General features: G+C 39.3%; 1 protein-coding gene across 4 annotated transcripts in view; it reads left to right on the top strand.

The window, feature by feature from the left end:
• LOC142210770 (myosin-binding protein C, fast-type-like) overlaps positions 1–27,627 on the top strand; it is a 127,410-nt gene extending 99,783 nt beyond the window's left edge. For all 4 annotated transcript variants that reach the window (XM_075280180.1, XM_075280182.1, XM_075280181.1 and 1 more), the window contains 13 exons: positions 346–505; positions 2,075–2,179; positions 4,543–4,731; positions 7,359–7,493; positions 8,866–9,033; positions 9,862–9,950; positions 11,454–11,649; positions 18,828–18,967; positions 19,107–19,266; positions 20,608–20,744; positions 20,921–21,107; positions 22,991–23,036; positions 25,279–27,627. In XM_075280180.1, the coding sequence (XP_075136281.1) occupies positions 346–505; positions 2,075–2,179; positions 4,543–4,731; positions 7,359–7,493; positions 8,866–9,033; positions 9,862–9,950; positions 11,454–11,649; positions 18,828–18,967; positions 19,107–19,266; positions 20,608–20,744; positions 20,921–21,107; positions 22,991–23,001 (1,677 nt within the window). In that variant the 3' untranslated portion in view covers positions 23,002–23,036; positions 25,279–27,627. The remainder of the gene's footprint in view (positions 1–345; positions 506–2,074; positions 2,180–4,542; positions 4,732–7,358; positions 7,494–8,865; positions 9,034–9,861; positions 9,951–11,453; positions 11,650–18,827; positions 18,968–19,106; positions 19,267–20,607; positions 20,745–20,920; positions 21,108–22,990; positions 23,037–25,278) is intronic.
• Positions 27,628–27,844: the final 217 nt, after the last annotated feature.

The raw sequence follows: 27,844 nt of genomic DNA, 5'->3' as shown, positions 1-27,844 counted from the left end.
ATGGTATATACATTTATGTGGAAATACCCTAAAGAAACTTATATACCTGTGCCATATAAAAGTGGTCACTAAGGGTCAAGTATCATTACAATACTTGATAATGGAGCCATCTGCAACACATTTAACAACTTAATTCACGTTTGTCTTCAAACATGAACAAGATATATTGTTATCATGTTCAGACCTTTACATGGGTCAAAAGGATGGCCGAGTCATTGGGAATAACTTGCTCCATTGTTTTGGTGAAAGATGTAATTAGGCAATAAAATATATAGTTGATGGGGAAAACAAAGTTATTATTTTATTGTATGTACTACTTGTTAAATTCACTAAAATTGTTTATAGGAATTTACTGATATTGAAGGCAGAGTACGTATTGATCCAAAGCCTGATTTAAGCAGCTTTGTCATAGAAGGAGCAAAGCGAGAGGATGAAGGCAACTATAAAATTGTTGTGACCAATCCTTCTGGAGAAGATACTGCTACACTATATGTCAAAGTTGTAGGTAAGTAAACATTGTTATGTTCTCTTATTACATTAAAGACGTTGACCAGAATATTTATGCATATATATATATATATATATATATATATATATATATATATATATATAGTAGATCGGGGAAGGTGATAAAAAACAATTAAAAAAAAACATACTCACTTGTCCCTGGTGCTCTCGGGCTCCCTGTGCGGACTGGTCCTGCTGCTCCCATGTCTTGTTTTGCTGGAAGTCCCCGCTACAGTGTGATGTCCCATATCCTTTTCTAAGGCCGCTGGTTGGCCTCAGTGGCCATGTGTGACGGGAACTTACTCTGGAAGAAAACATCAAAGCAGCAGAACCAGATTTTTTTCACCTTCCCTGGCCTCATATATAAAAAAAAAAACATATATCCTGGACAACACCTTTAAGATATTATATTAGGGTGCTATTGAATTGTCAAATCATGCAATTCCAAACTGGAACGCCATTAAAGATTGCAACAATAGAAAGGGGAAATATTCTGGTACTTACCAGGTTGATAAACCAAATGTAGTGTGAACCTTAACCTTAAGCCTTGTTTCACATGACAAGTGAAAAATGGCTATGTGGCGACCATTTTTGCAACTGCTTTTTGACGACCATTTTTTGCAAAGGCTGTTTTAAGAACACATTGAATTGTATCTATTGATGGGTCTGGTTTTTTGCCAAACCGTTTTTTATAGTCATCAAAAATCTTACATGCTCTTTTTTTTCATTTTTTATGGACACTTGGACCCAATAGAAATCAACGGATCAATTTTTAATGTATGTAAAATGTTATGACATCTATGTTACATCCAATAAAATGGGTGACGCTGGGTTCACACCAGCGTCCGTTCTCCATCATGAGGTTTCTGTCAGACCGGGTCCGGCAGTGAGCGCCGGTGAGCGTTTTGCTCTCTCCACGGCGAAACCGTTTTTTTTTTTTTTTTTTAAACTGGACACAAAGTCCTGCATTTCCGACTCTGTGTCAGGTTAAAAAAAAACTGGTTTTGCCGTGGAGAGCATAAAACGATCACCGGCGCTCACGGCCGCACACTTTTCAAACCCATTCATTTGAATGGGTTTTAAAAATGCCGCAGGTTTCCGTCTCCTGCCCAGTTTTGGGCAGGAAACGGAAACCTGTATAAAACCAGGCGCAGATGTGAACAAGCCCTTAGTGGTTTGGGTCAAAAAATACCAATGAAATTCATAATTTTTTTTCACCGATTTTTAAAAATTGATGCAAAACGAATGACCCATTAATAGAAAAACAAAACAGATGCAAAATGTCCATAAAAAAAAGTCATTGACATATGAATAAGGCCATGTGTGTGTGAATGGGGCTTTCAACACCCTATTAAATCTACTTTGTTATAGATTTTAAGTCTTCAAAAGCTGAAGAATATTTGCATAGCCTTATATTCTTACATAACTCAAACATACTATTTAGTAAGCAATGGCTGTTTTACATGGACGCATAGATTGTTGTGGCTCTTTCCTATACTGACCTGCACTCATGATGTCCTGTTTACAATTAAATACTTTATGAAATAATAATTTCTCATAATTTCAGATGTTCCCGATCCTCCACAAAATATACAAATCGTTGCGGTTGGAGAGGACTGGGCTGATGTGGTTTGGGAGCCTCCAGCATATGATGGTGGACAAGAAATTCTAGGTAAGAAGTGCTGCTGTTTAACACAAAGACATTTACTATTTTGTTCAAGATTTTGTTATGTAAATTTGAATAGGTAACCAATTGGTAAAAATATAATATTTTTTTTTAGACTGTAAGACACATAAGTGGATACAATGCACCCAATTTTAGATGGAATAAAGAAAAGAAGTATTTTAGACCTACCATTTAACTAAAATGCTAAATTCATGCTCCTCCATGTACCTTGACACTAACAAGCTGGACAAACATAGGGGCAAGCGTGGGAAGAACACTCAACAGATCAACTGCTATCTCTCCCTGCTTTTTCTTTTATGCTTACTTGCAGAGCACCATCATATTCTGCAGTGCTTTAGTCACTGTCCCATATAGGGATAACAATATACATTCCCTATAAGTATGTCTTTGGAGTGTGGAAGGAAACTCACACAAGCATGGGGAGAACATGCAAACACCTTGCAGATGTTGTCACTGGCAGGATTCAAACCCAGGATGTCAGCACTGCAAGTCTTCATTGCTAGCCACTGAGCCACCATGCTTTCCGTAGTAGCATAAGCATATATCGTCAGACTTGGCTTCACCCTCACACTTTAGACAACAGGCCAATCAGGAAGGCATTCCAACCTCTGCCTTCTGATGAAGCCATTCTGGTTAAGAAATGTGCGTCATGGCATATTTCATCTTCCTTCTGGGCGTTAAGTGGTGCTTTTTCCCCTGTGATTCACAAGACATGGCACATGTTGTGTTTAATTAATTCTGATGCCTTGTTGTTAATGGCGGTCTATTTGTCACTTATCAGTAGTAGCATTTGTAGCATATATCAGCATATGAGTCTTATTTATTCATCTATGTCACCCTTTAATCTGTATATCTAACAGTGATGCATTATATTTATTGTTAACACAGATTATTATTGATATATATGTGTATATATATATATATATATATAGAGAGAGAGAGAGAGAGAGAGAGAGAGAGAGAGAGAGAGAGAGAGAGAGAGAGAGAGAGAGAGAAAGTATTTTGTGCTGAGCTTGTGCTACAGTCAATTGACCATATCGATAGTCTATTAATCAGTGCTTCCTGTTCGGCATAATCTATCAATAGATGCCTCTTTTTTGGCACAATATAGAGTTAAGATAAAATATGATTTTTTTTTGTAAAGTCGACTCTTGTCTAGTCTGTAATAATACTGTATTTACACCTTTTTATACATACACTTAATTTTCCCATTTGGAACAGTAATCATTTGTTGCACATCTTTCTATATTATATTTCATTAAATGGTCATCTATGTGAAATTTTCTCAATACAGTTCCATGCCCATAGGGTATTCCTCCTTGTATGCCTTGCTGTTATCTCTCTGTTTACATTTTGTAACTATTATATGTATTGAACTTTAATGAAATCTTGTGATATATTTTTGATATAAAGGACTGTTTCCATAGTATTTGTTGGTTGCTTAGTGAATAGCTATATGGGATCAACCTATGTGTCATATTGGAGGAGATTTATATTTTAGGTATTCCAACATTAGTCAGATGGGTAAGGCTAGCCTTTTATATATACTCTTTTAATGGATTGTTCCAGTTTGAAAACATAGGTGGCAGTAGGCTCAAAGGAGTTAAACAAAATAGAAGTGATACTCAGTTTACTCTTTTCCCCACCACTCCCAGGTCATCAATCGTCTTTACTTCATGGTCCTGTCTTGACATATAGGAAATGCCCACTTAGCATTTGCAGGCATTTCCTATGCTTCAAGATGGAATCAAAAGAGGAGACCATCGGGGACCAAGGTATTCTTGGAATGAGAGCAGTAAAGTAATTTGGAGATGAGTATCACTTACTAACAATTTTTCCTGCTGGTAAACTCTTGTAGGCTAAGGCCCCAAATTGTGGAAACGCAACTTTTTATGTTTTTTTTTAAGCCAAGAATGGCTACAAAAGGAATATGAAATAAATAGGAAGCTTCTTATACTTCTCCCCTCTGCTCAATCCACTCCTGGCTTTGGTTGAAAAAAAACACAGCAAAATCTGCAACAAAAAAAGATGTACTTCCGCAACGACAGTCGTAACACTTTTCGCCAGGGGTGTAATGATTTCGGTCAGCCCTTTGATATAGGCTATCAATTTTAGATATGTTTAATGTAATTATCAAATATTCTTTCCTCCTGTCATAAAACATCAGAAAAATGATCACATAAGTTATTCAAGGTAAAGATTAATTGAATTATGTCTACAATAAACAATTTGAAAGGCCCAATTCAGTTGTAATATGTGTCTTTCAAGAAAACCAGTAGTATTACAGCCTAAACTAATTTTTAACTTGGAAAATGTTTTCTACAGTATTTGTTTTCTACATTCTTTAGGATATCTCATAGAAAGAAAAAAGAAAGGCAGTCAACGTTGGATGAAGATGAACTTTGAAGTCTACAATGACGTTAAGTACCAGTCAACAAATATGATTGAAGGAGTCTTGTACGAGATTAGAATCTTTGCTGTCAATGCCATTGGCATTTCTCAAGAAGCCAACACCACCAATCCATTTATGCCTATTGGTAAGAGCTTTTTGATACTGGAATATAAAAGAAGTGGTAGAGTAGTGTAGTTGTGTTAAGAACAAAAATTGACAGGTACTCTTTAATATTGGAACCAACTTAACTTTTGTTAAAGGGGTTGTCCAGGCAAAAATGGACAACCCATTTAAATTGTTAATCAACCGGGGCAGTGAAGAAAAAAAAATCATACCTTACCATGGTGCTTCGGTGCCTCCCAGCACAGTTCAGTCTTCTTGGTCCCATTCTGACGTGTGTTGGAAGACCCAGCCACATGTGACCTGTGAGAAGCCACTGAAGCAGAAGGACCGGAACTCGCTAGAAGGACATAGTAGAATCAGGAAAGAGAAGAAAAGAGGCACTGAGCCGACCCTAGTGTAGTATTTTAAAACCAGTAACAGTCCAATGGTAAGCAAAAGGTGGCTGCTCACCTGATATGGTTGTGTGAGACACAACAACCTCTGAGGTATATCAAAGAAGTGGCAGGGCAGCAGCTGGAATACATGTCCAAGATATGTCAGGACAACAACAAATACAGACCAGCCCCCTCGGAAGGACAGGCAGAAAATAGCACTCGCCCAAGTGGATACAATAAAGAACTTTATTCGCACTAAAGTTCTTTATTGTATCCACTTGGGTGAGCACTATTTTCTGCCTGTCCTTCTGAGGGGGCTGGTCCGTATTTGTTACTGTAGAATCAGGGACAGGTGAGTATCATTTTTCTTTTTTTCACCTCCCCTGGTTGTCCAGGCATTAAATAAAATGCCTTGGTAACCTCTTTAATTGCAGTAAATACGACAAGTAAGGATTATACACAGCATATGCAGACATTAACCAGTAATATTAGTCACTAGGGACTCATATGAGCTGACTGCACCATTCCTGTCCTCACAGGAGACACTCCCTGCCACAGCCATGAACTTGCCCTCTGACTTCTTGTGACAATAACTATGTCCTGGAATGATGTGGACCAACCATATGGATCTGCCACATTGACTGCTTCTGAAAAGGCACAAGCACCATTCTTATAGCACACATAATTTTATATAATGCCATCTTATTTTGCAGCACTTTAGAAATGAAATGGTAAATTAACAGACAATATCAGACATTACAGTGTAACAAAATAATTACCATACAAAACAATAGGAGTCAGGGCTCAAGATATACAGATATTAGAGATGGGTCAAGAGGGAGGGAGGGGTAAGTTAAGTAGGGTAAGTAATAACAGCAGGGGACAGAGACTGGAGGAAGTGTAATGTGAAATGTGATAGGGTCACATGTGCAAGTACTAGGGCAAGAAGAGAGGAGCTGGGACAATTCTTCCTCTGTTATTGGATCAAAGGAAGAAAGTTCATATAGAGTAATGAGGGAGGGAAGGGGACAAATGTTTTTTGAAGATTGACAGTACTTAAAGTGCTATTGTTACATTACTCTTGCACTTAAGTATGAAGCCAGGTCTTGAGCACTGAGGTCTGTAAAAGTGAAAGGTATCAAAGAGTTATTTAGGGTTTTTGGAGAGAGAAAGAGGAAATGAGATTGGTGAAGAATTGGTGAGAATGGTCAAAGTTACAAGTTCTGAGCAAAGTGATCTAAGAACTGGCAGGGTAAGCCAAGGGGACATACATTACTATTACTTGTCAAGAGAATGCGCATTGGTGTGGACCTCAAAAGAGAGATATGGCACTGGGGGGGAATAACCTGGAAATTACACTGTGGTGATAGGACACCTCCACTTCCAAACTGCCTATGCTCAGGACTAGGGGTGTGTAAAAATTATAGCCCTCATAACATAGTGCAGCAGTGGAAGCAGATAACTGCTTACTCCATGTTTCTATGACAGCAAGTATGATGGATGCCTCCTGGGCATCCCCCAGTGGACCAGAGCAGGCCACGAAGTCTTCACACCCATCCAATATATTTTCATGATATACAATGTCTGGTGAAGGGCTTTTCCGCAAACCTTGCTGTATAACATTCACTATTGTGATGTGAATGGATTGGAAATAAAGATATAATTTTCAAATGAACAACGGGTGTGCCGCCGTATCCTCCTACAAACAAGTATGTTGAGTCACAAACACAACATTATATACTTTGCATTACCAACAATTACACAGTATCTGGAAAAGCTGTTACAATCAAACTAAGCACTGAATAAATACGAATTCTCATGGAATGCTAACCATTTACAAAATTTACCCCAAAGGGTTCATTAGCTAAGGACACTGGCCTCCATTTACACATTAGGACCACCATCCATCTACACAAAACATGTGACCATTGACTTCTACTTGCCTCATATTCTTTATTGTTTTCATAAATAAGGTCCATCCCATATGAAACAGAACCTAGTAACTAGAGATTGCCTCCAGAATCAGACCTGAATGGGGTTGCCTTTTGCAAAACCTCTAGAACCTATTATGGAGTTAGAACCTGTCCTCACCTGAGGCTACTCTGAAACTATGATGTGTCATCCTGGCCATATTTGTATTTTTATCCAATTTATGAAAACATGTACATAAGACAATTAAAAGCTGGCATTTAAGTTTTTCCCAGAAATGATTTTTTAAATGAATGTACATATATGTCTATGTTCAAAGATAAACTAAGAATATATTAACTTTCAGCTCCAACTAGTGAACCTCTGCACTTGACTGTTGAGGATGTTACAGACACGACCTGCACTTTGAAGTGGAGACCACCAGATCGTATTGGTGCCGGAGGAATTGATGGTTACCTCATTGAGTACTGCAAAGAGGGATGTAAGTACCAGTAATATTATCCCCAAATTTCAAGGATAGGGGGAGTTAAGGTAACAGCACAATCCTGTATATAGGACTACAGACAGAGGCTCTAATACAGGTTTTCATTGAGCCTAGACATAAGTTATGCTTCTGATATATGCATATATGATATTTATAATGGAGAATCGAATATTCTTAAGAATTACTAGAAATAAATAATGAAACATTCAAATAATTTTTATGTTTAATTTTAGCAATCCAAAATAAAAAATTTTTGAAGAAAGTAATCAATGTAATTATTGTAGTACATTTTTTATTCTAATATGTATACCGTATTTTTCGGACTATAAGACGCACCGGACCATAAGACGCACTAAGGTTTTAGAGGAGGAAAATAGGGAAAAAAAAAATTTAAGCAAAAAAAATTGGTAAAATATTTAATAACCTAATAATATAATATTTCACCAATGTAAATAGAATCGGGGGTTTTCGAACACAGGGATACCAAATGTGTATGTGTTTCAACAGTAATGTTTTTGTTTTATATGTATTCTAGGGATATGGGGGTGATTTGAACATATATATGTGTATATATATATATATATATATATATATATATATATATGTGTGTATATATATATATATGTGTATATATATATATATATATATATATATATATCTCTATATCTATCATACACAGGTTTGGCATCATGGATTGAAAGAGACACTCTGCAGTGAAGCTATGCAAGAAGAGAAAAAGGGGCGGGTCAGACGGGTGAGGGAGGTGTGGTTTTCTAAGCAAACTTGAAAACACACCTCTTTCACCCGTCTGGCTCGTCCCTCCTTCACTGCCTCTCAGATCTTACTCCTGCAATGAAGCCACACCGGCAGGGAAGTAGGGGCGGGCCAGATGGGTGAAGGAGGCGTGGTTTCAAGCTTGCCGAGAAAACCACGCCTCCTCCCCTTTGGCCCGCCCCTCCTTCCCTGTCTGTGTGGCTTCATTGCAGGAGCCAGATCTGAGAGGCAGTGAAGGAGGGGCGGGCCAGACGGGAGAAGGAGGCGTGGTTTTCTCGGCAAGCTTGAAACCACGCTTCCTTCACCTGTCTGGCCCGCCCCTACTTCCCTGCCTCTCAGATCTCGCTCCTGGTATGACGCGACACAGGAGGGAAGGAGGGGAAGACCAGGCAGGCACCGTGCTGCTCTCCTTTTGATTCACACAGATGGGACACAGACGCTGCACACGCTGCATTCGGACTATAAGACGCACACACATTTTCCTCCCATATTGGGAGGAAAAAAAGTGCGTCTTATAGTCCGAAAAATACGGTATATCATACTGTATTTCCTCAGTAAATTGAGTGCTTAGTACTAACTTCTACCTTTTTTTTAGCTGATGAGTGGGTTGCGGCCAATACAGAACTTGTAGAAAGATGTGGATACACCGCAAAGGGTCTTCCTACAGGGGAAAAACTTTTCTTCCGAGTAACTGCTATCAATATAGCAGGCAAGAGTGAGCCAGCAGTTCTTGGTCAGGCAGTTACAATCCGGGAGATTGTGCGTAAGTTACTCTTTATATATTAAATATATATGGGAAACCCTGTGAAGTGTACTTAATCTGGCATGTAAGATATATAGGAATGCTTTAGAGCTGAATCCAGTCACATCTTTATACGGCTCAGCACAGTATTTGGCTGCATTAGGTCCCATTTACCAATCCAAGGCTTTCAATTTCATGTTTTATTTTTTTGCCAGTAACAAGTCATATACTTTACTCCATAATCCTACATGAGAAGGTCCAGTAGAACAGTTGCCTGTACCAAGGAATCAGATTGACATCAGATTGTGATGGATAACTGCTTCATTTTTTTAACACCATTTTAAATGACCCCATTACACTTTATGATTTGTTAGCACTTATTTTACTCTTTGGTCATAACTCTTGAAATGATGTGGCAACAGCCAGTTGAGCTTCCTGACTATAGTGGGATCCTTTGGACCTACTGAGAAGTCTTGAAAACTAAAACCAAGGTCTGTTGAGGCGTAACGCCACTCTGGCCGTGAGAATTTTTTTTTCACATTTCAAAAGTTTATTGGACTTGTGTTAGGATGGCATGGATTTGCCCTGGGCACTCTAGGAACAAAAGAAAATAAAATTCAACCAGACAGAAAAGCTCTTTATACCCAGACAGCACCGGGTATTTTTTTTCTACTGTGGCATATTTTAAAAATGAAACAACTTTATATGGTTCCTTGTTCCTCTGTGGACATTACTTTAGTTTGGTAGTTGATCACTTGGTGATTTTTGATACAGCACTATGTCTTACATGTGACCTGTTGATAAAATATCTGTATGGTTTTCATTTTGCAATATTTTTTTTCAATACAGAGTCACCAAAGATCCGATTACCAAGGCAGCTGAGACAAACATATATTAAGAAAGTTGGAGAACAGGTCAACCTTGTTATTCCCTTCCAGGTATGATGAACTGATCAGAGTTATATATAATGTACCTTATTTTAAAAAAGTAAAATGTGTGAAGTTGCATTTTGAAATTCCAATGGCCTTATGCCATGTGCAGGAGAAAAGAAGTTAACACTACCTTTTTATGGAGACAACTAAGGCCTCCTTCACAAAACCGTAGTAGATTTACAGTCCACAAATATTGATCGTAATCCTTACAAAAATGTGTCTGCATTGCATCAGTAAGTCATCCGCAATAACCGATCCTGTATGATTCCTTAGAGTGGCCTGTGCAGTGAATGCAGAAAAATAAGACACACTTCATTACATTTTGACATTTCTTAAATATGGCAAAAACACACGTCTGCAAAAATTGCCTTTGTCCGGGCCCTTAGAAAAGAATGGGAACATACATTTATCCACAATTTCGGATAAAAACTATGGTTTATTCAGTGGCGTAACTAGGAATGGCAGGGCCCCGTGGCAAACTTTTGACATAGCCCCCCCCATGACCAATGTCAAAGACCTCGACTGAGCCCCCCCCCCTGCATTCCTGCGCACTTTATTATGCCATATAGTGGCCCCTGCACACAGTATTATGTCCCATAGTGGACCATGCACATACTATTATGCCCCATAGTGGACCCTGTACACACTATTATGCCCCATTGTGGCCCCTACACATATTATGCGTATAGTGGCCCCTGCACGCACTATTATGCCCATTGTGGCCCCTTCATACAGTGTTATGCCTCATAGTGGCCTCTGCACATAGTATTATGCCCCATTGTGGCCCCTGCACATAATATTATGCCCCATTGTGGCTCCTGTACATGCCCCACATTATGCCCCACTGTGAACACCCATGAACTATTATATTCTGGGGTCTTTTCAGTGTTTGTGGGGCCCGTGGCTAAAGTAAATAGGGCCCGTTACCGGCTGAAGTATCTCCAGCTGGTAACAGCGTATTAAGAAAAAAAAAACCCTCAGCAGTAGCGGCTGTTGCCGGGTGCCTAATGTCCCGGGCCCTGTGGCAGCTGCTACCGTTGCTAGCCCGGTAGTTACGCCACTGGGTTTATTCCATTTTTAATCTGCTAGATCTGCCCTAGTTAATTGTAAGTTTTGTTATTGTAGAATGGAGGCATGTAGGAATAAGAACTGCTCAGTGATAGACCATGCCCATCAAGTATTAAACTATATTACTCATATAATTTGCCATCTGTTTAATAAAATTTAGGGAATTTTATTAAATAGGTTTTCAAGCCTATGTGCTCCATGCAAAATATCAAGTGGTGCCAGCTGCACATAGGCAAAGCAGCCCACTACTGGAGTTGGGAGTAGAAACATGTTCTGTGAGGTGATAAATCATATTTCGCTATCTACCAGTCTGGCTTGAAAATGTGGTATTTAGAAATAAACAAAATTAGGAAGATTCAGGTATGAATATATCCTATAATTGTAGGTTGCAGTGTCATAAATGCAATGAACCATTGATGAATAATACTTCTGTTACATCAGGGAAAACCCAGACCAAAAGTCACATGGACAAAAAATGGTGAACCATTGGATCCAAGGCAAGTCAGCATCAGAACCTCCGAAGCAGACACTATTCTCTTTATCCGATCATCAGAGCGATCTCACTCAGGAAAATATGATCTTTCTGTGCAAATTGAAAATATGGTTGATTCTGCAACAGTGAGCATACGTATTGTGGGTGAGTACATCAGCCTGTTCTCGATTAAATCCCCTCGAAGCCCATTGACATTAGCATATTTACTCTTACATAGCCAGTAGGTAGTACTGTTTTCTATGTTATTAGTACAGATATCCTTTATTTCAGTTCCTTGTGTTATGTTTAACGCTCAATATTTTCCCATTCACACAGCATCTTTTGCAGGCTGATTTTGAGGCAGAATTCGCCTTAAAAAACCCATTGAGAGGTGGAAAAAATGCGATGGATTTTCTTGACGTGGTTTTTGATGCGTTTTTTGACACAGTTTTTTGCTAAAATGATATCTAATGCTTGGTTCACATCTGTGTTCAGTATTCCATTTGGAGAGTCCACATGGGGACCCCCTGAACAGAAGACTGAATGCAATTGAAAGCGCTGTGCAGAGAAAGCACATAGACCCCATAGACTATAATGGGGTCCATGTGCTTGCTGCGCGCTGCCCGCACAAACTACTTTCCTGTCTGCATGATCCTTGCGGAGATCTGGCGGGAAGCACATGGACCCCATTATATTCTATGGGGTCCATGTGCTTTCACTGGCACATCACTTGCAGTTGCGTTCGGTATTCCATTCAGGGGGGTCCTCATGCAGACTCCCCTGGACAGAATACGGATGCAGATGTGAACCAAGCATAAGGGTATGTTCACATGGAGGTTTTTGCAGGCAGATTTTGACGCAGAATCCACCTCAAAATTTGTCTGCAAAAAAGGCTGCCATTCACTTCAATGGGAGCTGCTCGCATTTTTTTCCACTAGCTAGCTTGCCGCAGCTTGAGACATGCTCCTGTTTAGGCTCATTCATTCGGGCCTAATCAGGAGTGGGATGCCGAGATGGAATGCTGTTCCGTCAGCATCCCGTCACAGCTAGCCTCGCTAAAAAAACACTTTTCCGCCATGTGAACTAGCCTGAAAACTGCAAGTGTTTTTTTTTTTTGTAAAGAAGTTTCCAGGTCCATACAGTGTACTAGAGCAAAAAACTGATGAAATATGTGACAAAAAAACACGACAAAAATGCATCATATAAAGGCATGAAGAAACCATTTCCTAATTCCTGAAGCAGATTTTTTCAGGCTGCAAAAACTCTGTGATCAAACTGCATAATCCGCATAAAAAACCACGTAAAAAAACCACATTGCATTTTTACGGTACAATCTGTCTGAAGATAGATCATGCTACTACTGACTCCCATTGAAACCTATCTGAACTTGATGGTTCACATTATAATTCTTCAGGGTCATTTGGGTACAATCCTGGGTGTCCATTTTGTGGTGAAAATCCTTACTGTGTCATGGTTTCAGTTTCTAATGGAAATCACGGTGTCCCAATGAACAAAGCCTAGACCTGGATCCACAATTATTTTATTGGTGCCTGGATTATAATGTATGTGACCGCGGAGCATGCCCCCATAGAAGTCCTCTTTTTCTACTATACCCTAAATTACTGTGCAAAGAAACCTATTTTATTATCATGATAGAAAAAAAATAACATAAAAAAAATCTATGATAAAATATTGCACCCCAAACCAAAATTCCATCTTATCAACAATACCATTGCTCTCATGTTATATGAGGAAAGGTATTTGCATCGAAGATCAACTTATACTTATTGGCTTCTTCTTGTTGCTGACAGAGACTGAGTTATGTTTATGTCAGGGGCACTAATTCCTCTTTTGGCACATGCCATGGCCAAGGGTCTCTTAACCATTTTCGGCCAGGAATTCAGACTCTCTCTTTACACTTCCCACTCTTTACCGGCAACTATTTTTTTTATATGATAATTTAATATTAGTATTTAATATGTTAGATTTTCTAATAAAAATCTAATAGTGAGAAACGTGGTCATATTGTAAAGTTAACAAAACAGGTGGAATATTGGGAATAAAACCTAATACTTTTCTGTCTGGGCACCCTTCCTAAGAGCTCCCTATAGATAAGCCCAGAGTGCTTTGGCTTATATATTAATATATAATATTTACAGCATTCTATAATATTCACTAGATCTGATTTCTTTTGCCCAAGAATTAAACATCTCTGACGGAATATATTTCACAGTCTAAATGTATGCAGACGGTCTGACAAGCATGTTCATGTCTGTCTTCATATCGCTGACTGAAGCAAGGGCAACATTTAAAGTTCATGGGGGAGGAATATCTGTAAAGATCGAGTTTCCTTATGTGAACTATATTTAACTAATGCTAGTGGATAATATCCAGTTATGGATGCTCAACCCTAGCTCCAGCGAGCTACAGAATGTGTGAGGTTTATTTTAATACATCCTAATTCAGATTTCAAGACATGCATTTACCAGTCTTGAAATAGGGATGACAATGATCTTATCTGCCTGACATGAGGGATGTCTGCAGTTCTTAATATGTATGCTGCGGAATTGCTCTTCTAAAGTGAATATGGTGTTACTGGTATAGGCATAGAATTAATGTAAATGTTACTATTGTCTTTTTTTCAGTCAGACCAAAAATAAATTAGCATAAGGGATATGGTTTCTAGCACATACTTAGCGCTCTGATCGACTCAATCTGTTCAAGTAATACATGGTCATTCAATCAACATGTAATACTACATTTCACCTGTAGTGGCCACTATAGGATAAATATATGGCCTATTGCAAGTTCCCACAGCAATATCAATTGATCATCGGGGATTTCAGTTATCAGAACAACTGGGATTGTCACTAGGCCAGCTTCATTTGAAAAAAGGGGGTGTTTTCTTGCATCAACCCCTTTAATATAGTTTGATGTATTGTTTCATGTATTATTTTGTACAATGACTTTGTAGGTTCAAACTACATTTTAAAAATGAAATATTAATTTGCATGGTAAGCTAGAAGGAAACTTTATGCCTTTATGCTGATCAGTTTTATCTAGTAACATGATGCATTGATGTATTTTGGAATAACGTATTCTAAAGATGTTTTTTCTTTTGTCGTCAATGTTTATGCTCTTATAGCATATAAAGTAAACTAATAATCGTTAATTTTATTATTATTGTTTATTTATATAGCACCATTAATTCCGTGGTGCTTTACATTTGGGGGTTTACATACAGTACACAAAATATACAAACATATATAATACTAACAATAACCAACTGGCACAATGGGATAGAGGGCCCTGCCCTCCGTGAAGGTAGAGGAATAGAGACAGAAAGTGAGGGGAGAGACTGTTCAGATGGGGGTGTGGTGATAGTAGTGTTATTGGGGGTTGTAGGCCTTCCTGAATAGGTGAGTATTCAGGGCCTTCTTGAAGACTGTGATTGTGGACAGTCTTATGTTTCTTGGTAAGGAGTCCCAGAGTATGGGGATGCACGGGAGAAATCTTTAAGACAGTTTTGTGAGGAGCGGATGAGAGTAGAGCAGAGTAGGAGGTCTTTGGAGGATCTGAGGTTACGTGTGGGCAGATAGTGGGAGATTAGGTCGGAGATATATGGAGGGGACAGGTTATGGATGACTTTGTATGTTAGCATTAGTAACTTGAACTCAATTGGCTGGGCAATGGGTAGCCAGTGAAGGGACTGGAAGAGGGGAGCAGCCGATGAAGAATGGGGGGCGAGGTGAGTTAAGCAAGCAGCACAGTTTAAGGTAGACTGGAGGGGGGCGAGGGTGTTTGCTGGGAGTAGAAGGAGAAGGGTGTTGCAGTAATCTAAGCAGGAGATTATGAGAGCATGGACTAGCGTCTTAGTTTCTGGGGTGAGGAAGGAGCGGATTTCATGGATGTTCTTGAGTTGGAGGTGGCAGGAAGGGTTGAGGGTTTGAACATGTGATTTGAAGGATAGGTCAGAGTCCAGGGTTATCCCATGGCATCGGACCCACGGGACAGGAGTAAGCGTCGTTCCATTAACTTTGATAGGTGGGTCAGGTAGAGGAGCCGTATGAGGTGGGGCGAAGATGATGAACACCGTTTTCTCCATGATGAGATTGAGAAAGCGGGAGGAGAGAAAGGAGGCTACGACCGCTAAACAATCTGGAACTCTGGCCAACAGAGAGGTAATGTCTGGTCCAGAGAGGTATATTTGGGTGTCATCAGCATAGCAATGGTATTGAAAACCATGGGATTCTATAAGTTGGCCTAGGCTGAGGGTGTAGATGGAGAACAGAAGGGGTCCTAGGATGGAGCCTTGGGGGACACCTAGAGAAAAGGAGCAGTGAGGAGGTGGTATGTGAGTGGGAGATGCTGAATGTGCGGTCAGTGAGGTATGAGGAGATCCAGGAAAGGGCCAGGTCTGAGATACCAAGGGATGAGAGTGTTTATAACAAGAGGGAGTGGTCAACTATGTCAAAGGCAGAGGAGAGGTCAAGAAGGAGGAGGACAGATTAATGATTCTTGGTTTTGGCAGTTAGAAAGTCATTAGTGACTTTGGTTAGGGCAGATTCAGTGGAGTGATGGGGTCTGAAGCCTGACTGAAGTCGGACAAGGAGCAGGTTGGACGAGAGATAGGAGGATAGTTCGGAGTGGACGTGTTGCTCAAGTAGTTTTGAGGCGTATGGGAGCAGTGGGATGACACGATAGTTGGCTAGAGAGGGCAAGTTGAGGGACAGTATCTTAAATATAGGAGTCATGGTGGCATATTTGAAGGCGGAAGGGAAGGATCCATTGGTTAGGGATAGGTTGAAGAGATGGGTTAGGGCTGGGGTGATGACTTTAATGAGTTTGGGGATGAGATGTGACTGGATCGGGTCATGCGTGCAGGAGGTAAGGTGGGATTTAGAGATTAGGGTGGAGAGCTTTTCATCAGTGATGGTGGAGAAACAGGTTAAGGATGAGGAGCAGTGAACAGTTGGGTAGAGAGGTTGCCGGGGATGTAGAGTGAGACTGTCTCTGATGGTGTCAATTTTAGTTTTGAATAAGAGGCAAAGTCATCAGCTGAGATAAGTAATGTCAGAGGGGGCACAGGAGAATGAAGAAGGGAGTTGAAGGTAGTGAGTCGCTGTTTGGGGTTGCGGGATAGGGCAGATATGAGTCTGGTGAAATAGACCTGCTTAGCAGAGGTGAGTGCGTTCTTGAATGTGAGTACTGCCTCTTTATATCTGGTGAAGTCTTCCTGGGAGTGGCTTTTCTTCCAGAGGCGTTCGGCAACCCATGAGGCATGTCTCAGTTTTTTAGTTAGCTCGGTATGCCAGGGTTGCATATTGGTTGGTCGGGGTCTGGTGTTTGGTGAGGGGGGCCACAGACTAAAGGCTAAATATGGATATGTCACCATGTGGTAGGAGAGAGTCTGAGAGCGTGCGAGTGTCATGGTTAAGGTTCCTGCGGGGGCGTGTTGGTTTAGGGGTTGGGGGTCTATTACAGAGGAGAGGGCAGCAAATGTCAGCAGGTTTGTGTTAAGAGAGCAAGGATGGAGAGATAGATAGACTGCCTTTGGAGCAGAGGCGGGTGAATATGAGGTCTAAGGTGTGTCCCTTTGTGTGGATGGCAGAGAAGGACCATTGAGAGAGACCAAAGGAGGCGGTGAGGGACAGGAGACTGCATATTTCATGAAAAAAATGAACAGAAATTTTAGGAAAATCTACTATTTCACTGTGTACTCAAATTGGCATAACTAACTAAAATGTAATTTACATTATTGTTTTCTACAGGGCCGATAGATAGATAGATAGATAGATAGATAGATAGATAGATAGATAGATAGATAGATAGATAGATAGTACGGTCTATAGAGAATGGATCATTGTAAAGATTATCACTATCCTTTAAAATAGGTATTGCACCCAGCCAGGACTATGCTCCCTGACTCTAGGAGTCCTAATGTATATGCATGAGTGGCCTTTATGCTACATAGTCTTTCATCTTTAAAGCACAGAATTCCTTTATCATTTGTACCCATGTTTTTTTCAGAATTTGTGCAGCATGTACACATGATTATATAAGGCCACTGGTGAATAGGGACAGTACATTGCATCGACATTTGGTCTCAAATATTCTGATGTTTCCAATATACTTTTATTAGTTGTACCAGATGGAATGAAAGACTGGAAGAAGAATATAAATATTATTCTTATGTGTCACATTAGTGGGATATATTGTCATCCGCAATTAACCCCAGATTTTAAAAGTACAGATTATGGCTCAAAGGGGTTAATTTCTATCTCTCTAAGCAGATAAATTAGCTGGAATGACCTTACATGGTCCTTCTGGCAGGAAGCCTGGAACTTGTAGGAAATTTGATTCAAATATAATCTGGTCTGATAAATTCACATGAGACCGACCACACACGGATCAAACTCTTGCTTGACACATGACTTGAATAACAAGATGGACTTTATGCTTTGGTACACAAATATGTAACTTGGACATCATTTAGGCATTGGGAATATTTTGCGGATCTTCAGGAACATTGTTTTCCATTATGACAGTTTGTAAGATCAGGATTTGAGAGTAATGGGATGTATACCTTATGCATTTGCATTTTCTAACAGTGTTTAGAATGGTAAACTATCTGGTCTTCTGTCTCATGGTGGCCTTCAGATCAAAAATGATAAACTTGCTCTGCTATCAATCCCATGATGTACCAGCACAGCATAACATGGGGAGCTGTAGACTACACTGTATTTCTCTGCTGTGGGCAGTGCAGTGTTCTACTGAATAACATAAGAAACCATAAGTACATAGGGAGACTGAGCTGTGAGCTGCTTCTCCGTATTTGTGTTACATGAACTCTCTACTCTTCAGTAGTTGGTGAAAGAAGTTTCTTTCTCTCATGCGGAGAGTCTTTGTGATACAGTCCATCATACACAAAGCCTTGTTTTTGACTAGATAATCCCATGTACATTTTGTTTGTTTGTCTGAGTGAGATCTCATGACTTAGCAAAAGAAAAGAATTCTTGGGTAACAGTTGGGGAACTGGCCATATTTTTGGTCCCAGTAATTGTCAATGGATGGATTATTTAAAATTCTAAACCTGGAATTTCCTGGCTTGTGCCTATAGGTCTAAGCTCTTGCTGATTTCCATTCAAAAGTAAACTAAATAAGCTAATAGCAAAGTTATAGGTGCTGCATTGCCCCTGAGCCCCCAAACATATGGGTGAAATACAAAATTACATTTTAATTTAATCAAAAGTGAAATAAAACTATGTTATTCTTGCTATGTAGTGACACATCACTAACAATACATATTGCTTCCGCTTACCATCCATGATTGTATTACACAGATAAGCCTGGCCCTGCACACGCTGTGACAGTCAAAGAGGTCTGGGGATTTAATGCTCTGCTGGAATGGCAGCCACCCAAGGACAATGGAAACTCAGATATTACAGGTTACACTATTCAGAAAGCTGACAAGAAGACAATGGTGAGATGATTTAATATTGTATTATTATATGGTCCCTTCATGTCAATGTTGTCCTCATTGAATCCAACAGTATTGTGTTCCTATTGGGAGTACTAATGGGAATATTAACTATTATAATATTTTATTTCTGTTCTGTCAGGAATGGTTTACTGTGTATGAGCACAACCGTCAGCCACGTTGCACAGTTTCTGACCTGATCATGGGAAATGAATATTACTTTAGAGTTTACAGTGAGAACATTGTTGGCTTGAGTGAGACTCCAGGTGTCTCCAAGAATACAGCTGTCATTGAGAAAACTGGTAGGTAGAATATGAAACAAGGTGGGGGGGTTCAATGCACCTTCTGAAATGTATAGGATATAGTAAGTTGTTGAAGGAACACTGTCTAGGATCCAATGATTTATTTCCCCAATTGTTGGTGGTATCATAGACAAACTCATTCATAAGTTCAAGCACAAAGTTCACTGGAGATATATTTATTTGGTTTAAAGCATCCTCCTTCTTTACAATTGTTCTGCACTAAAAATCATAAGTTACTGGTTTATAGGCGTGCGAATATTACCAGTTTTTCCTCCCCTACTCTGACCCTGTCGAGAACTATAAATAGCGTGCGAATATTACCCTGACCAAAACAAGAAAGTGTTTTTGAAAAAAAAAAAAAAATTTTAGAATTGTTTGGCCATGATCACACTCAGTACCCTTTTGTACCGCGACAAAGTAGACATTTCATAGTGCCATTGGGAAAGTGAGCATTTTGTGTACTACATGGATATGCTGGGTCCTCCACAACAAGAGAAACTCCTTGGAGCAGTTGTCCATTCTCAATGATAGACTGATGACAGTCCTGAACAGGTGACCATACTTCTATCAAAGGGGTTTTCTCATCCCAGGCAACCCATGTAGTATCAGAAGTGATAGGCTGATTGTAATGGGTGCAAAACAAACAGCTGATATCTTGAGTATAGTCAACTGGTTACACATTTTGGCATCATTGGCCACAGCAGGAGGGTGGGAATAGTATTACATGGTTGTCATTTACAATAGTTTTTCCCACTGTAAATGTATTATAATATAAATACTGTATGCATTAGTTGTCCAAAATTGCTGATGAACAGTTGGTTATCTAATTTTTATGTGGGTTTCCCAGTTATCCCTTATAGAACATGTTGTAGGAAAAAAGGATTAAGGCATGTTGGTTTTGAATGTTTCCAAATCTTTATTCCTATAAGAGATAACCCCCTGCTGGAAGAGTTTGACTGTGTCTTATTTTCTTCTACTATTGAGAGTGTGGAGCTAGATGGTACAATTGGTAGGAATACCATAGCTGCCGAATGGCAAGCATTTGGCCAACAACTATTTACAGTACATAGGTAGTTTTACTCATACCGGAGGACCCCTATCAAGGCATTTTGTATGATATCCATGTCTAAACAAAGTATATAGACTCTGGATTTTCGCTCAGTTAACTTTTATGGTAAAGTTCTATAAAATATAATTTTTAAGCTATATTACTCTTCAAAAACATTTTGCCTACTCATTGAGGTCAGATTGACTTGCCACTTGATGAATTCCAAGATCTAAATTGTGAACCCATATACATTTACATTTACTTTTTTTTTTGTGGATGTCTTTACTTTACAGGTTTAATCCACAAACCTCGTGATTACAAAGAAATGGATATCAATGAAGCTCCTAAGTTTCTAACTCCATTAATAGACCGGGTTGTAGTAGCTGGATATAGTACGGCCTTGAATTGTGCTGTAAGAGGTCATCCAAAGGTATGTAGCTGTCATTTGTGAAACATTTACAGCAGAAGTTTGTACAGTCGAGAGCATTAAATCACTTCAGTACAACATACAATATATTTAAAAAAATCAAATCTTCATGAGAGTACTATTTGTTTTTTTGTCTAAAATCTTATACCATCTTCTATAATTCTCTCTATCTAATGTAGCCTAGAGTTATCTGGATGAAAAACAAAATGGAGATTAGAGATGATCCTAAATTCCTCATGAAACACAACCAAGGAGTCCTTACTTTGAACATCCGTAAGCCAAGTCCATTTGATGGTGGAACTTACACTTGCAAAGCCGTCAATGAGTTGGGAGAAGCTGAGGTTGACTGCAAACTAGAAGTTAGAGGTAATTAGATATACTGTACAAGAGATAAGCGCATACTCTTTGATCACTTCCACCTCAAGAAAATATTCAGGTTGCAGAATCTTCTTCATGAGATGTACTGTTTTATACAGTTATACAGCATATGGCCAATATAGGAACCGTAAGAGTTTACCATCAGATTTGGTCATCTTCTATGTGCCTATGTGGACTGCGGCTTTAATGTTGAGCAGTGAATGTTGATTATTTATAATAACATTGAAAAATGAAGGGAAAATCTCAGGCAGAGCAGAAATTTGATGAATTGATTTGTTGGGAAAAGATGGTTATAAACCACAAGAGGTTGCCTTTGATGCTAAGTTTGGGTCAGGGCAAGTTTTGCAGTCAGGTCAGGACACTCAGCCATAATAGAGAAACAAAGAGCACCAGTAAAACAAATGTATTAAGCTGGGCTATGGCTGACTATATAAGTATGCAGAAATCTAATAAAGGTCTGTACACAGAGATAATGATCTTTTAATACCCATAATCGTAACTATAATAAATTGGCTTTCACAGTGGATTTTCAGATGTCACATAAATATAAGTGATATATTATTGACATTATTAATATACAATACATGCAATTTTATGTGTATGTATATATATATATATATATATATATATATATATATATATATGAAAAAAGTATACAGAATGCAGGTTAAAATGTCTAATGGATTCTGCAAGTATGTACAGCCCTACAAACCCCAAATAAGAGGAAAAGCAAAAAGCTATATTTTATGCTTATGACAGAATATTACTCAGAATCAACTATCACATCTGCATATTACACAGATCCAGGACTAGGCTGGGACTAATAAAACAGCCATGGCGCTGTACACAAGTCACTCCATCCAAACACATAAGCATAAGGGGTCCCAACAGTTTTCTAACCCCTGCACATTCCCTAGTTCAAGATGGCCCCATCATTCTTGTCCCCATCATGACTTTCCTCATTATCGCCAGCACTATTTCAATCTTAGCCTCAGCATTGTGGACTCCAGCATGAATTCTTCTCTTATTTTTTGTTCCTAGCAAGGCTCCCCTCTCATTCCTAGGCCACAACATGTTGTATCCCTTTCCCATTTACTCCTTCCCTGCTAACCTTGTTCATTTTTGTTATCATTTCATAGACCAAACTCTGAACTTTAAAGCCCATCTGGAAACACCTCAAGAATACCAATTTTGGGTGGAGTTACATAAAACCAATAGTTTTTTTGGCTCCGTTTCTGAGATTTTCTTGGCAAAATTGTGACTGTTGGCATGTATGTTTGGCACTTCAGTGATAGATTGCATTGGCTATGACATGGACTCTTTGACTCTTAGCCAATTTGATGCTATCGTCTTTTCTCCCCTGATGTCCATTGCAAGACTGTTAGCTCTTGTTTGCTGCAGTGAAGTGATAATTCACTACAGCACAATTGCTGTGTGCATACTCAGGGGTGTAGATACAGGAGGTGAAGAAGCAACAATCACTAACGGAACCTGGAGTCTTAGGGGGCCTAACAACAGGGAACACACCAATATGATAGATAGCAAATGTTAAAGGGGGGGGTAGGGCTTGGGTCCCATTACTTATTCTGCACTGGGGTCCAGGAGCTTCAAGTTATGGTTCTGTCCATACTGGTTTTGCAGTCCAATGTGTGGTCTTTTCAATGGTGTTCCCACTGAAAAATTTGCTCAAAAAATGGTCTTTGATTGGGTAAGGAGTAGTCAGCGTCGAGAGAGCTAGCTTCCATAGAGTATAATGAGAGAAAAATCTGTCATTATAAAAATAGGTCATTTGGCACGGGAAGAGGGAAGTTGGTATATATTTAATTCTGTAAATAATTTATAATGTGTTTTTTTCTCTTTTCTTTATTTAGTTCCACAATAAATTGATCTTGATCTATTTGAAAAGAGATACACACAGTAAGTAGCAAATATGATGTCCCACTGTGTGACCAACATGGGACCTTCATACACCTGCATGTAATGTCCAAATACAAAAACCTAATTCATTTAGCTTTTGATTTTAAATGGGTTGTCCAAGCCTGCAAATTAAAGGCATATCCTTAGTCTTAAATATTGGGTCAGTGGGGGTGCCAGAGTTTGGATGCTCACCAATGTGATATTGATGATCTATACTAAGGATGGACTATTAATATCCAAACTTGCACACCCCTTTAAGTGTCTTATTTGTGCTTTTTATTATTATTATTATTATTATTATTATTATTATTATTATTATTAATTTATTTATTTATTTATTTATATAGCACCATTAATTCCATGGTGCTTTACATTTGGGGGTTACATACAACACACCGAATATACAGGTAGATATAATACTAACAATGACCGACTGGCACAGTGGGGTAGAGGGCCCTGCCCACGAGGGCTTACAATCTATGAGGGAAGGGGGGTAGAGACAGAAGGAGAGGGGGAGACTGTACAGATGGCAGTGAGGCGATAGTGTTATTGGAGGTTGTAGGCCTTCCTGAATAGGTGAGTCTTCAGGGCCTTCTTGAAGCCTGTGATTGTGGGGGTCAGTCTTATGTGTCGTGGTAAGGAGTTCCAGAGTATGGAGGATGCATGGGAGAAATCTTGGAGACGGTGCTTTTTATATCTAGAAGTTTTCCTCTTTTGCTGTAGATAAAATAATAGAAAATAAAATTCATCAGTTTCATACCTTATTTTATTGTACTGCTCCACAAAAAATGATTGTGAAAAGCTCTGGGTGCTAATTTGCCACCAGAGCTGTCTCTCAGCCCCTTACTCTCCATTCTTCATGTATGGGGATGTCGGGCCAACAGATATTGAAGGTCTATGGACAGCTTAAGAGTTTTGCCTGCTGCTGAAACGCAGCTGTGTTTTACGATACCCGCAAAGTGATTCAGATTTTAGCTAATCCCATCTGCACATTGCGGAAGAGAACCCCTGCAGAAAAATTGCATTTTCAAAAAAAATGCAGCATGTCAATTTTAACTGCAGAAATACTTGCATTTTTCCTATAGATTTAATAATGTAATAAAAAACATTGTTGAAAAAAAGTGCTAAGTTTCCACTGCATTTTTTCCACTTTTTAGGTCACAAACACTTTTTAGGTCACAGACAGCCCTTGGATCTATAGCGGGTAGAAAGAAAGGAAAAAAAATATCTTTCTTATCATTTTGCCACAAACATAAAAGTTTCTGCCGAAAAACTGAGAAAAAAACAGTTCTTCTCATTCTTGCATTTTCCCTTCAAATTGTACACTCTGGAAGTGATAGAGTTAAAAATACCACTCCCCATAGGCAGTCTGAACTATTTTGGACATGTTGAGCTGTTCTGCAGCACTATTCTTGTCATTATAATGTTGACAGATCCAATTATAATTCAATGGGATCTGTCAGGTATCACCAGGATGGGCTCAGCATAGAGTGACTGGTAATGAATAGAGATGAGCGAACACTAAAATGTCCGAGGTTCGAAATCCAATTCGAACAGCCGCACACTGTTGGACTGTTCCAACAGATTTCGAACCCCATTATAGTCTATGGGGGGAAATGCTCGTTTCAGGGGTAGGCAACATTCGATAAAATTATACTTACCAAGTCCACGAGTGACGGTCGGGCTGGATTCTTTTTGAAGTCTTCTCCCAGCGCAGCGCCCCCGCGGCGTCTTCCGGCTGGAATTCACTCTGCCTAGACATCGGGGCTTAGGCAGAGCCGACTGCGCATGCGAGGGCATGCCCGCGCATGCGCAGTTGGCTCTGCCTAGGCCGGATGCCTTGGCAGAGTGAATTCCAGCCGGAAGACGCCGTGGGGACGCTGCACGGAGAAGACTTCTAAAGGTAAGAGAAGAACCAACGTTGATTGGCAGAATGTATAGCATTCTGCCAGTCAACGCTGGTTCTGTATCGAACCTTAAACTTTGAACAGCTAGTAGTGTTCGATCAAGTATGAGTATTTCGAGTACCGTAGTATTCGATCGAACACCTACTCGATCGAACACTACTCGCTCATCTCTAGTAATGAACAGAAATGAGGGTATTTATGTGAACAGAGCCTTAGAACGTGCAGAAGTAAATGTAACCTGTTAATATCTTTTATGATGCCATGCTGCAAAATAATACTTTCTTGATTAATAAAATCTCTTGCTCATTTTGCTTTTTCTATGTATTGCATTTCAGGGCTTGGAGTTACCGCCGTGTTTTAACTTCATAATCACAAGAAAGAGAAGGAAAATTGTCTCCGTCTGGCGATGTAGCGTCATGTATGTTATATCCTTGCTATTGTACTTTGTGTATTTTTACCCGAGAACCTCTTGTAACTAGTCATCATCATTTTTGTTCTTTCAGCTGGTCATTGAGATTTTGTTTCTTGTAACAATGTGTTGCTTAGCCTTTCCGCTGCTCTCATATAACATATATGTAGCAGCTTTGATATGAAGCCATGTTCTGTGTATCTGTTTGGATTTTCTTGTACTTACACCATATCCTGTTATATAGAAAGAATGACTGATAAAGCAGCCAACCATAGAAAAGTCCACCAACATGAAGAAGAGAATCAGGGCAATGAGTGTAGGATATGCAATGTATATATCTGACAAAAAAAAATAAAAAATCATCTTTAGGTCTCCGGTCAGTTAAGTCCAGGTATGTGATTTAAGGAAGAAGAAGGTGGATATTTACATGTACTGCTTACACTTGGAATAGTGAATTTGTGAAGTTAGCTGAATCTTATATCACTACGCTCATATGATTTGTGGTAATGGTATTGGTCCACTAGATGGGCTTGGATGGGATGAAAACTTGGTAGCCACAGCTTCTCCAAGTGCAAACCAATAGGCCAACTGATATACTATTAGAAACAAGTCTAGAAAATGATTTAACTCACAAATTGACCATGAAGGCCACCAAGTTCTTTTATCAAATCAATATAAGATATTTATTGAATTTTATTAGATATTTTAAGTTCATTCTAGCTTAAGAGGCTTGAGAAGTTACAATCTGTATGTTTTAATATCTATCAATGTAATAAATTATTTATCTTTGACATTTGTTGAATGTACGGTGTAAGACATTAAAAATATCACCAGGAGATATGTCTAGATGGGTATTTCAGGATGTAATAATGGGTGGACACTTTAATGAAATTGTCTCCTGCAACAGCACAACTACAGTAGTTAAGGGTGTGAAGCTTCATATACAACTACGCTACTAGGGAGCTACAAGGAGTGTATGTCCATGGTCACTGATATTAAAAGATATTGTGTAATGCTTATTGTATCCTGTGGTGGCGCTGTTGGAAAGTTTATGCCAAATTCCATCAGAGATTCCATCCGATTGCTAACGGGTAAAGCCGAAGGATTACCTCTGATCAGTTTAATTTTTGGGGGGGACATCTAACAAAAACAAATCATTCATTGAGGATGGCCCCTTTAACAGTTTCACAGTTTAAGTTATGAAGTGATTATTCTTGTTAAGAATATATAAAGCAAAAATATCAGGGGAAGACACAGACAGATGATGGCTCGTGGGCAACAACAATTATGGGCCCTTGTTTTCCAGAACCTTTAGTACAGAGCCTTCCCCTGACGTGTCTCTTACAATCTACCAGTAAGTTCAATAGCTTAGACAATAGGTTACAATCCAATAAATGGTAGAAAGCTGCTGTTAAAGGTGATAAGGCCCAATGACCTCATGGATCGCTATGCACAGGCTGCACCAATAGTATGTCTTTCCCTGATCCTAATGCTTGTGTAGTTGTAGGGACATTGCACCTATGATAAATAACAATTCTTTGTGACTTTTCTGCTCTGCTCAAGGTATCAAGAAGACATCACTTTAAGTGTTTTGTGTACAAGATCATGACGTTCATGGGCAACAATGTTAATGTTTTTTGTCTTTTTGATTTATTTGGAACAAGGAACACAGTCAACAATCCGTATCTGCAAGCACCTTCTAAAAACCCTTCAGAATTCTGTTCTCTCTCGTAACTAACTGAATTGCATTGAGCTTTGAAGAGTGTTATGATTCAGTCCAGACAACCAGGTTTATTGTACTTGCAACATTTATCAACCTTAAGAGTTTAGCATTTTAGTCCTGTTTTACACTATGTGCTATGGCATCATGAATGTAGAAACCATTGCCTAAGGGCCCCTTCACACTGCGTAAGCGCTCGGCTCATTCCAAGCCGTACACGTGAGCGCTTCTAAACACTTCCCATTCAGTTCAATGGGAGCGCGTGTAAAACCGGCTTTACGAGTGCTCCCATTGAAGTGAATGGGAAGTGTTTAGAAGTGCTCGCGTGTACGGCTCGGAATGAGCCAAGCGCTTACGCGGTGTGAAGGTGCTCTAACACTGCAGCATTTTGAAGATAACTGTAGTGTTCATGGTCACTGTGCAATCTGGTGGGAATCGCCATCTATTAACAAAGAAAGTTGTGGAAACTTTGCTGAGATATTTTTGCTGTAACAATAGCATTATAATTCAGCGATATTATTGTTATCTGTGAAATAAAAATGAAGAAAAATGAAATCTGGACTGTTTTCTGACTGATTTGGGTGGTAGAAAAGTGAAAGAAACAGAGAAGAGAATATTACAGGAAATGTTTGCGTTATCATCCCAAGTGCGGTATAAACCATAGATGGAAGTTCTTTTTTGCATAGGTTGAATACAGTGAAAACACAAAGATTCGGACTTTAGTCCTTTTAAAGGGAACCTGTTCCAATGAAAATGCAGTCCAATCTGCAGG

The sequence above is a fragment of the Leptodactylus fuscus genome, chromosome 6 (genome assembly GCF_031893055.1).
Source record: "Leptodactylus fuscus isolate aLepFus1 chromosome 6, aLepFus1.hap2, whole genome shotgun sequence".
Classification (NCBI taxonomy): Eukaryota; Metazoa; Chordata; class Amphibia; order Anura; family Leptodactylidae; genus Leptodactylus; species Leptodactylus fuscus.
This window is presented reverse-complemented; position numbering and strand designations above follow the sequence as displayed.